Raw genomic sequence first — 13063 nt, 5'->3', positions numbered from 1 at the left:
TTGATCTTAGCTTGCACATCCTTTTACAGCAGAATATCGGATTAGGTTGAAGTTATCGCCATTTTGATCTTAGCTTGCACATCCTTTTACAGCAGAATATCGGATTAGGTTGAAGTTATCGCCATTTTGATCTTAGCTTGCACATCCTTTTACAGCAGAATATCGGATTAGGTTGAAGTTATCGCCCTTTTGATTTTAGCTTGTACATCCTTATACAGCAGAATATCGGATTAGGTTGAAGTTATCGCCATTTTGATCTTAGCTTGTACATCCTTTTACAGCAGAATATCGGATTAGGTTGAAGTTATTCTTTTCATACTAGGTTAGAATAATAAATCATATGTTACTTACCTTAGTTTATCCATTAAACAAAATGTCTTAATGAGGATCTGACAATACAAATTAAGACACACCTAAAACGTATAGATCTGGCAAGTAAGAGACTTCTCATTGGAAAACTAACAGGAATCCATATTTTGTGGATATTAAGGATGGTCTCTTAATTTGTGAAGAAACGTAGCAAATATCATTGTTTAGGTAAAAAGTAAGCGGGAAGTTTAAGATAACTTCACTAATTCATTAGAATTGTATTTTGAAGCCTCGAGTATAGTTTGCCTTTTAAAACTACACGTATCATTAATAACAAGTCACAATGAATTATACAGTAATGCCTAACTAGACTGGTGGCCAAACTAGAAACTGGTTATGAAAGGGAAATTCTTAAGTTAAAGTTTCAGCTCTTATCACATTATCCAGTTGCTTCCTATCCAACACAAACACATAGTTTGAGCTCAGAAAACTAGACGCTTATATTATGTAAAATGGTGTTTAGTTGCAAAATACAGTTTTAGTCAGAGGTATATTTTCAGCGTTAATTTCAATTAAAACGTTAAGAAAACCACGTGACTGGACAAATTAGAACATTGAACAATCTCACCTTGTTAATGCTTAATTTTATCTGGTATTAATCAAATGATGGATGTAATACACGCACTTATACAATGTAAAACATGTTTAAATCAACACCGTGGCGCTTAATGTCCAGGATTTTATAATGGAGTAATACGTCAAGCAAGTAAATTCAGTGGCAAAGAAAACTTACCAGATGGTTTCTGTACTGTAGGGATGTATGTGGCACCGTAAGCATCAGTGGGATACACACGCCCAAGGAAATCCCAGGCTACAAGAAATACATCAGCATTACAGTCACGATTTAGGTATAAAATGTTTTCACACGCGTAATTAAAATGACGTGTAATTAAGGTTATTTTTACACATGCCAAGTGACTTCAGTACTATACTGTATAGAGTTTCTTCGTGTAATTATAGTTTTCTGGTTATTTTATACATTTGCTTGCACAAACAATAGATTTATTTCTAATAATGCAGTAGATTCATTGCATAACACTAATATTAAGAAGTTAAATATATAATATTTCATAACCTAACTCAAGTACGCTATTAAGTTGGTCTTAGCTTTTAATAATAAAGATATTCCCAGTTTGTGGTTTTATTATGAATCGAACTTACGAGAAGTTTTAGTTTTAACTGTTGGGCTGAACATTCCATCTCCTAAACTATTACGGGAAAGGATTCGAAACTCGTACTCTGAACTAGGTTGAAGGTTGTAGATGGTGAATGTGGTGGTTTCATCTGGTTCCACTCGCATGGTTCTCCAAGGATTATCAGCTTGCTCCACCAGACGATACCTGCAAGTTTAATTCTCTTAGCTTTATCAAAAGTATTTGTGTTTCTTGAAACAAAATAAAACAACAACAAAATGTTTCAAAATTATTGCTTACAAGCCGAATGCTGACGAAGATTGGACTCCAACAGATCTAAAATCGTTGATAAAAATCCGATGAACTGCATGTTTTTTGTTTCAGATTCTTCTTAATTTGTTCATTTCGGATTCCATATCAGATGTGTGTAAAAATTGCACTTCAGCGCTATATTGTTTTTCCCACAAGTTACTGCTTAGAACACGTCAGCTGAACGGGACGATAAGAGACAAAACTTTTCCGAAACCCTTTTAATATATTCAGTATAACACTATGAAACATCGGAAACTAATAGCAGGGGCGTAGGCAGAAGTCTATAAAAGGGAGGGTGCTATTTTATGAAGAAAAATAATATGAGTGGCGAAGACATGCTGATGGTACAAGGGCCTGTCTCCTCTAAAATATTTATAATTATCACCGAAAGGTGTACATTGAGATGGTAGCTGAGGCTTTTAAACATATTTTTATATATGTTTAATGTATATGGGTGAAATGTGGGGAATGCGATTTCAAACCCCCTGCCTACTTGCATGAATAGTCCTTATATTTGCGATAAATTTCCCCCTAAACTGCAGATGTTGTTTTCTCCATATTTTTGTCACTTTGTCCATTTCAGATAATAAAATATGTGTGTAAAATTTACATTTCAGATTTATGTTTTTCCTCCCACAAGTCACTATCAAAGGAGTTTTTCGTTCAACAGCATAATTCCTCATTTTAGCTGGACGATGAGAGACAGAAGTTTTCTGAAAAGCTATTTAAATACGCAGCATAAGACTTAAAAAGTTACAGTTTGAACTCTGATAGCTGAAAATTGTTGTAAACCAACGGAACAAACATTTATGGTAAAAACCATGTACTCTGAATATGCTGGTTTTTCACATTCCTTTTAATTAACTTGTACATTTCTGATTCGAAATTCAACGACAGAAGGTTTTATCCTATTCGTCACGCTTACACAACATAATATCGTGACGATAACGACAATGAATTTATGATAGTATTGATTATGCAGCGAAACAAGTTTTGAACTAAATATACAGGACATTTATTCTGTCCTCTTAGAATCTCTGGACGGCTGGTCGTCATCGGAACAACTTCCTTACGTTCCTGTTTCATAAAATCCATTTTTAAAAGCAACAATAAAAAAAACACATCATGATCCTTTACATAATGACAAAGGTTTCTCCCATCCAAGGCCCGGCATGGCCAGGTGGTTAGGGCGCTCGACTCGCAATCTGCGGGTCGCGAGTTCGAATCTCCGTCCCACCAAACATGCTCGCCCTTTCAGCTGTGGGGGCGTTATAACGTGACGATCAATCCCACTATTCGTTGGTAAAAGAGTAGCCCAAGAGTTGGCGGTGGGTGGTGATGACTAGCTACCTTCCCTCTAGTCTTACACTGCTAAATTTGGGAAGGCTAGCTCAGATAGCCCTCGTGTAGCTTTGCGCGAAATCCATAACAAACAAATTCTCCCATCCAAATCATAATGTCTGTTTACAACCAAATACTAATTTTAAACAAACTCATACTAATACCATCTGTGAACCGCTGGTTAATAACTCCAACAATAGATTCTAAAATAGATCCTACTTCTGACTCCACTAACTTAGTCACTTCTGCATTTGATCGACCCAAATCCAAGAACACTTCCAATGTCGTCAATGGGTCCTCTGAAACATTAACTGAAGCTCAACACAAAGTTCTCAGTTAATGTTTTTCTCCTAACCCTAAAAACATAGATAGCTTTAAAGTCATTTCCGACCTCCAAGAATTTGCACGTAGATTAAGACTTTTTCAAATCAAACCACTGAAAGAAATAATTTCGACTCATAGTTTAAAGAAAAAAATTTCTGGTCACCCTCAGCTAACAGGGAATTACATCTATAGAGTTTTATTACTGCAATTGGAAATGAAGTAACTCAAGCCGTTAACTCTGACTCAAAAGTACGAAACAATCTATCCTATAGATACAGTTCTAATTTCACTGAAACACGAAAATGAAATTATTATTAAACCAGCTGATAAGGGCGGTGCCATTGTCATTCAAGATTAGTTCGACTGCATCAACGAAGCTTACCAACAATTTGATGACACTAACCACTATAAACAGGTAAGTTTGGACTCCACACTGAAATTTGTTAAACTTATCAAAGATATACTATGTAGTTTACAGAAAAGCTAAAACATCAGTCGTGAAACATTACAGTTACTTTCATCTAAACACCAAGTTCCAGGTCGCTTTTATATGTTACCAAAAATACACGAACCCAACAATCCCGGTCGTCCTATTATTTCTAATTGCGATATGCCTACTCAAAATTTATCTGCTTATGTTGATCATCACATCAAAGATATCCCCCCACGTTTGGCATCGTACATTAAAGACACGAAACATTTTTGAACGTGATCTCTGACATTAACAACAACGAAAAAATTCCTCCAAACACTATTCTGTACAATGAATGTTTCTTCTCTCTACACAATCATTCCCACGACAAAGGCCTAAAAGGCCTACAATCTTCTCTGCTAAAACTAAACAAACCCACCGCTCAAATTATTACAGACATAGCTTAACTAGTACTTACACTTAACGGTTTTGAACTTATTAGTGAATTCTCTATAATCAAACAAAAGGCACAGCTATGGGCACCAAGATGACACCAAACTATGCCAACATTTTTATGGGAGACTTAAACACGAAACTATTGGAAAGTTGCACAGACAAACTAACGTTTTGGAGACGTCACATTGACGACATTTTTTTCATTTGGTAGGAGACGAAGATTAATTTCTATCCTTTTATAGACATGTTAACACCTCACACAGTTCTGTTACATTTACTCTAGATTACTCCACTACCCAAATAAGTTTCTTAGATGTAAATCTAACATTAAAAGATGGTGTTCTACGTATTGATTTGTGCAGAAAACCAACGGATAAACCACAATACGTACATAATCAAAGCTGTCACCAAACACAATATCACCTTCATTCAAGCACTTAGATTAAAGAAGATATGCTCTGATAGTAAGAACTATGACCATCACATTAATTCTTTGAAACAGACTATGACTGACAGAGGTTATAAACAAAGCACTATCACCGTCATCTCGACAGAGCTAACAATATACCACGTACATCTGCCTTCAAACAATTACCTAAAACCAATTCTTCCCGTGTTCCACTTAACCTATCACCCCATATTTAAGACACCTACCCCGGATACTAAAGAAACACTTTTACCTCCTTCAACTTAATGATCGACTAAAATCCATTTTTACGGAAGTTTCTGTCGTTTCTTTCAGAAAAAATAAAACTTTGCATGCCCATTTAGTTCACACTAAAGTCTAAGTTGACACCAGGTGGAAGTCATCCTTGTAATATCAAGCGATGCCAAACCTGTAACTTCATCCAGGAAACGGAAAATTTTCCCGATAAAGACGACCAAAAGCAGTTCAAAATCACTAAACGCATAACCCGCTTTATAAACAATGTTGTTTACTTAATCCAAAGTCGAAAATGCAACTTCCAATATATAGGTCAAACCAAAACAACTATACGGGAACGTTTTAATAACCACAAATCAACAATCAAAACAAAGAACTTCCGGTTGCAAAACACTTTAACATGTCTGGACAGTCTCTTGAAGACATTAAACTGACGGGTATAGAGACCAATTTTATATCTAACAGAAACAGGGAAACTAAAGAAGCTTACTGGATAGAACTGTTAAATATTGTAACACCAAATGACATCAATCTCGATCCCGGGATTGTTGACCTTCGCAAGTCTCTGAAAATATTTTCAAAACTAAGCTCATAATGAAGCTTACTTTACATTATTAGTATTATTCGTGCTTTAATTTCTCTATCTTGGTATTATTTCATTATATTGCGTCACATTCTTATTTTCTCTACTTTCCACCACTTATTGCCGTTGTTTTATTTTTCTATTATATATATTTTTTATCTTTATATAAATTAGTTAGCAATTCTTATAACTAATATCCCACTTAAGACTTTTATGTACTTTACAAACCTCTTTGGCACAAAATAAACCTGACACAAACAACTCTAGGTTATGATTGGCTAGTTTTCAAGGCCAACTCATATTGAACATCTGTTTACATCGACATCCGTACCTATATATTTCTTTACACTCATTAAACATAACCCTTTGTTTTCCATCTATGGTACTCTTTCTCGATACTTCATTCCACACGTCGAAGTGTCTCTCAGAGCTCGGTACCCTCGATACTTCATTCTACACGTCGGAATCTCTCAGAGCTCGGTACCCTCGATACTTCATTCTACACTTCGGAATCTCTCAAAGCTCGGCACCCTCGATACTTCATTCTACAAGTCGGAGTCTCTCAGAGCTCGGCACCTTCTCCTATGTTTTATACAGTTCCCTGCTCATCTTTACCAATATGCTGACAATACTGTTTTCATAGATATTTTTACAACCATGCTTACTGTTAACAAAGTCCTTCAAATTGTTCTAAACGCATTTCTTGCTTTGTCCCATAACTAACATCTTACACTTTATGCTGCCAAACCACGAGCCTTTCTCTTTCGTCCCAAATGTCATAAATTCTGTAGCCGTTGCAACCTTTTCCTTTTTGTGCTATTTCAAATTAATTCCCCATACATCTATGTGATATAGTAATTTGTTTGGGTGTCATTTTTTGATAATCTTCTCACATGGATGGCCCAAACGTCACACCTCCGACAAAACACTTCACTTGACGTTTCTATCCTCTCTCTCTGTTGTTTGACAAAACCCTCTTGAGGTTTAACTACCCATTACTTCTGTTTTCATCTGAGTCTGTCTGACGTATGGGCTTACAGTTAGTTTTTCTCTTTCAATGTATTGTGATCTATCCTCTCTCTTTGTTGTTTGACAAAACCCTCCTGAGGTTTAAATACCCATTACTTCTGTTTTCATCTGAATCTCTCTGACGTATGGGCTTACAGTTAGTTTTTCTTTTTCAATGTATTGTGATCTATTTTCTTTCTCTGTTGTTTGACAAAATCCTCTTGAGGTTTAAATACCCATTACTTCTGGTTTCATCTGAGTCTGTCTGACGTATGGGCTTACAGTTAGTTTTTCTCTTTCAATGTATTGTGATCTATCCTCTCTCTCTGTTGTTTGACAAAACCCTCCTGAGGTTTAAATACCCATTACTTCTGGTTTCATCTGAGTCTGTCTGACGTATGGGCTTACAGTTAGTTTTTCTCTTTCAATGTATTATAATCAGCTACAGGCTTTGGAGTACCATTTACTTTGGTTAGCCTTTTATACGAAATTATAGAGTTTACCAAGGATCTTTATGCTTACATTCATTTTCAACATATTCTCATACAATGATAAACTCAATTCATTCACAAAATTCATCAACATTTGCAAGTTTCAATATCATGACACAGTTTTGAACTTACCATGATAATATACATCTCTTTAAAAAGGCATGTCTCCTTTTAAACACCTTTTTAGTTTATATTTCACGTCTCTTCTAGAGTGGGATCTTGGTGATAATGCTGTCTTAAGACAGACCTTATATTTATTATTCCTTTGATTGTTTACTTCTTGCTCCAGATTCTAATGACTCCATTCTATATTCCTTGTCTATTCGCCTTTTTCTTTAGTTACATCGTAAGCAACTCCTTTATCCAGCCATTGTATAGACAGCTGTTTTTTAAAGAATTTCCTTTATGGCCGAAGAGAGGATGTAATGCTTTGATGACTCGAAGGCTCACAGTTCAGAAAGAAAGACAATTAAAATAAATCATACAAATGTTTGTCTCTCATCGTCCAGTCCACTTGACGAGTTATGGTATTGAGCGAAATCTAACTTAGTCACTGTCTTGTAGGAGACAAAAAATAGATCACAACCAATATCTTTAAAAACCTCAGATTTGAAATTCGTAATGCACAAATTTAGAAAAATGAAGAAAAGCACACCTGCATTTTACGGATTTTTATCTTATTATCATATTAGGCTGTACTTGAATACAATATTACAGACATTTATATAACGAACATGTTAAAAAGAGGGAGTTTCGCTTAACTAAGGAATTCTTATTGTCAGACACAAAGCGATCCTTTGTCGAATTAAGACACCGAGTATATAATTACAATATTTTAGGACATATGCTATCGAGAATCTTCATTTTTGTCCTTAATATATCTAGGTAGAGTAGAAAGCTGATGACTTATACTGTGGCCACTTTTCAAACAGTAAATGACTTATCCTTTTAGTTCTTGGTCTGTTGTTTGTTATTAATGTGAGGGAATTAAAAGTATCGCAAAATCGGTAATTTTGGTAAAGGCAGTTAACGACCACTGATTCCATTCATTCACCTGCTGCAGTAATACATTAACTGTCACTTTGATCGTCGTTTTAGTTTCCTGAATGGGTTTTATTGCTACAACTTTCAATCTTAATGTACCCAGACACATAAAAACATGCAAGTCTTCAAAATGGTAATAGTGTAAAGTGCACGATGTTGTATATATTAGCTAAATTAACGGGAAAAAAACACTTTTGGAATGAAATATTAGTACAAAGATTAAGAAATTAGTTTCGACATTTCTAGAAAGCTCTGTAGGACTAACGAAGACACATTAAAGTGTCGAAATTACTTTCCTTGTCTTTGTACTAATATATTGTTTCAAAAGTATAGGTTTTTTTCATTGATGCAAATAAATTTTTTACGCTTAAAAACATAAATATAGAGGAAAACATAAAATGTTAATTGCATTAGTTAAAATAAGTACACAATTATAGCGTAAAATCTATAATGACCTTTCAATAAAAAAATGCAATACCTCTTACTCAATGTATCCACCAATTATTTGAATAATTCAAGTCTTAAGAACACATTATATAAGATTAGCACTAAATCTTAAGACAAACGTAAAGCATAAATATCTCAAACATAAGTTTCACACTTATTATGAGAACTATTAATATAACCGAGAGAACAACATAAAAGGGTTTGTCTTTCTAAAAGACAAGTAAATTGCCACAATATAAACCACAACTTAAACTACGTGAAATTTGTAAACTGTTTCTAATCCGTTATGTGGTTGTTTTTCAGCAATTTTCTTTGTTTTTGAAGTTTCACTTACATTTTCATCGCAATGTCGAGTCTTTGAAGTGAACGATATAATTAGTTATTATCCATCGTAATTAACAACATATGCACAGCCGAGCTGATCATCCAAATCGTAAGTATACTTCATCATCCAATTCTTTAATATACTTCATCATCCAATTCGTCAATACACTTCACCATCCAATTCGTCAATATACTGCACTATCCAAATCGTCAATATACTTCATCATCCAATTCGTCAATATACTGCACTATCCAAATCGTCATTGTACTTCATCATTCAGTTCTTCAGTATACCCTATCATCAAATTCGTCAATGTACTTCATCATCCAATTCGTCAATATACTTCATCATCCAATTCGTCAAAATACTTCACCATCCAATTCGTCAATATACTTCATCATCCAATTCGTCAAAATACTTCACCATCCAATTCGTCAACATACTGCAGAGAAGTCACCCTTTTCTTTGAGTGTACTATCAACACGTGTTTTTATTTGAATAGCGGGAATACTTAGAAGTTCTTATTTCTCCTTTATCATTTGATTTTTCTGAAGCGAGATCTCCAAGTTCCTGGAAATTAACATCAAAAAACTTTTCTCCATGTATTACTGGTTCTCATCGTGTTATGAAGATATGTGCTAAACATGTATGACTAAAACAATAAATTATACGAAAGCTGTATAATATGGACATACTAAGATCTCAAATATATGATCCCATATACATGTATGACTAAAACAAAAAATACATACAATGACATTCATTCTTAAGGACTAGGACAGTCATTAACTACTGAACACCAGCTTAATATTTGGCATAATAAACATATCGATTTAAAGGAAGGTATGATCAACGCAGTTGTTTTTAAATGTATATGGGATCATATATTTGAGATCTTAGTATGTCCATATTATACAGCTTTCGTATAATTTTAATTTCGTGACAAATATTAAGCTGGTGTTCAGTAGTTAATGACTGTCCTAGTCCTTAAGAATGAATGTCATTGTATGTATTTATTGTTTTAGTCATACATGTATATGGGATCATATATTTGAGATCTTAGTATGTCCATATTATACAGCTTTCGTATAATTTATTGTTTTAGTCATACATGTATATGGGATCATATATTTGAGATCTTAGTATGTCCATATTATACAGCTTTCGTATAATTTATTGTTTTAGTCATACATGTATATGGGATCATATATTTGAGATCTTAGTATGTCCATATATGGGATCATATATTTGAGATCTTAGTATGTCCATATTATACAGCTTTCGTATACTTTTAATTTCGTGACAAATATTTGTGACAGTTATCCTTTTTTAGGTTTACGGTCGAAACCCGATTTTTGCGTTGTAACCTCCAAACTTACCGCTGGGCCACTGGAGACGTCATTATAGAAGCACCGCTATTGGTTACTACAACTGTGCTAACGAACATTTATTAATAGTATGCTGATTATATAGTTGTATTTTATAAGTTATTTCGATTTTTTTTAAGTAGCGCTAAATAATTCTTTAGTTTGACAAAATATTATTCTGATTTTTTATAGAAAAATAATGAATATAAATTATTTAATTAGTTTTAAACTAAAGTGTCTGATTGATTTTTTGTCCCCAACACATTTAGATTTCTGCATAACTTATGGTTTGTTTGTTGTTGTTTTTTTTTAGGGGGGGGGGTTGGTTCGTTCCATTTTTTTTCTAGTAATGCCTAGATTTGCTAATGTTACTATTCTCCCACAACAGCTACTACATAATTCACCTTTTCTGCACTGTGCCTATGTTTTTGCTTTTAGAAACGATAATACTATAATACAATATACAAACAAAAATCTCTAAAGTATAATAAAAAATGCTGCTACATTTTATCGCATCTCGGCCTTCCAGGTGTCATTAAAAAATTGATTATTTTCTTTTTGTTACTCAAGACTGGATAATGTACGTTAAATTGGTTATTTCGTTAGTTTACAATTCAAGTTCATTCTGTTTTGAAACACACCAAACAACTATAAAATTTATCCAAATAGTCAACACCACTCTGTTTGTATTGCTACACGCTATAACTCATTCTTATTCCTATTGACAATTATTCGTGATTTATGATTATGATCGCTCAAATACGAGTTAGCATGAGTTAACAGTTCAGCCTTAATAAAATAACATGAGATAACAGTTCAACCTTGATAACATAACATGAGTTAACAGTTCAATCTTAATAGCATAACATGAGATAACAGTTCAACCTTGATAACATAACATGAGTTAACAGTTCAACCTTAATAGCATAACATGAGATAACAGTTCAACCTTGATAACATAACATGAGTTAACAGTTCAGCCTTGCTAACATAACATGAATTAATAGTTAAACCTTGCTAACATGAGTTAACAGCATAGCCTTGCCAACATAACATGAGTTAACAGTTCAGCCTTGTTAACATAACAAAAGTTAACAGCGCAGCCTTGTTAATATATCATGAGTTAACTACAAGTTAACGCAACCTTTCTCATGCTAGGATAGGAAATAATATCAAGTTTTAGCTCTCACCAGTGGAGGCGTGGCAGCAAGTTCACGCATTAAATTAATGCTTTATTCAATTCTAAAGAAAACCTAAACACATCTTTTCGTGGATGCTTATAAACAACCAACCATACAAAATGCTTCAACTTACTAAATAACCAACCATACAAAATACTTCAACTTACTAAATAAGGTTATTTAGTAAGTTGAAGTATTTTGTATGGTTGGTTGAAGTATTTTGTATGGTTAGTAAGTTGAAGTATTTTGTATGGTTGATTATTTAGTAAGTTGAAGTATTTTGTATGGTTGATTATTTAGTAAAAATAACCAAAGGTATTACTCCATTGTTCTTTTTAATTTTTTCATTAATTTTTATGTTTTGATCCATGAATTTATTTTTAAGTACGCGTTACGCTCAGTAAACATCTGGTTGTTTAGCAGACAAACCCCACACACACAACAGTAAAATTACACAGATCTCTTACAGGAAATACGTGAACAGGTCATGGAGTTACGCTCTGGTGCTTCAGTTTTGTTATGTTCTCCTTGGAGGTGTTAAGGTGTTTAGAAAAGAGAAGAAAAACTATTGTATCAACAACAGTCCTCTTCGCTTTAACAGGTATTTATCTGTTGTTCATAATTACTGAAACTAAACTGTTTTCGTTTTTTTCTTCCATTGGAGTTCAATGGTTATGAATAAAAAACAATGATACGTACTTCTAACATATGGCTATCCACAAGATTTCACGTTTTATAGAATGTTCTCAAAACTTCATTTTGTACGTCTTATTTTCAGAGCTCTTTTGCAGAAAACTAATGTAAATATATTCGAGCTAAAACTAGGATACTTTTATATTAGTATCTATTCATTTCTAGCTGTTTGTTGACAGATTTTATGGCGAAATTGATATCGTTCTTTCTGTCAGTAGATTTTACAATATGATACTGATATTTCCGTGAAACCAAAGGTAACCCATGTTATAATACACTATTCAAGTTGATGCGTAGTTTTATTCTCCAGAATGGAGTATTTATGCTACTTTGATTTCCATCAAACAGTTTACTTGTTTAGTCAGATGCGAGTAGTTTATTTGCGGTATGACATCGCTAATTATAAATAAGTAATGTTTTAAACCATCTAATATAATTGTGTGTTCTGTGCCAATAGCAGGATAAATAACGTCAGTTCACGTTAAAGTTAAATCTTCCAACGAAAAATTAAGGGCTAAAACTATAGATTTAAGTTTTAGAAGTACAAGCCAGATTTATATTCTGAATTACAGTTTAGCATTGCTTTGTAGCATGCCAAATCTGGATCTATATAGAATATTATACGGTTTTCATCTCATTTTAATTTCATGACAAATATTTCTGACAGTTATCCCTTTTTTGGTTACAGTTTCATATAAGATATATTTTACAAATTTTGAATCTGTTTGAATCAAAGACTTATAAATTTGAAACAATCACAACATACTAACAATTTAGATATAAAGCGAAAAATGTTTACTGTCCTAACTGCTTTGATCATCTTAGAGTTTGCCACTATCCTACACATTCCGTATTATACTCACGACTCGTGAATTCACTTTAAACACTTTATCTGCTTGGTAAGCCTACATAT

General features: G+C 33.6%; 1 protein-coding gene across 2 annotated transcripts in view; it reads right to left on the bottom strand.

Moving 5' to 3' along the window:
- LOC106462531 (protein turtle-like) overlaps positions 1-13063 on the bottom strand; it is a 262128-nt gene that overhangs the window by 14531 nt on the left and 234534 nt on the right. For both annotated transcript variants that reach the window (XM_022389838.1, XM_022389837.1), the window contains exons 10-11: positions 1531-1709; positions 1103-1180 (exon numbers count right to left, since the gene is read on the bottom strand). In XM_022389838.1, coding sequence (XP_022245546.1) covers positions 1103-1180; positions 1531-1709 — 257 coding nt within the window. The remainder of the gene's footprint in view (positions 1-1102; positions 1181-1530; positions 1710-13063) is intronic.

Source organism: Limulus polyphemus, unplaced genomic scaffold (assembly GCF_000517525.1).
Source record: "Limulus polyphemus unplaced genomic scaffold, Limulus_polyphemus-2.1.2 Scaffold1191, whole genome shotgun sequence".
NCBI lineage: Eukaryota > Metazoa > Arthropoda > Merostomata > Xiphosura > Limulidae > Limulus > Limulus polyphemus.
The sequence above is the reverse complement of the archived record's forward strand: the minus strand, read 5'-3'. Positions and strand labels throughout refer to the sequence as shown.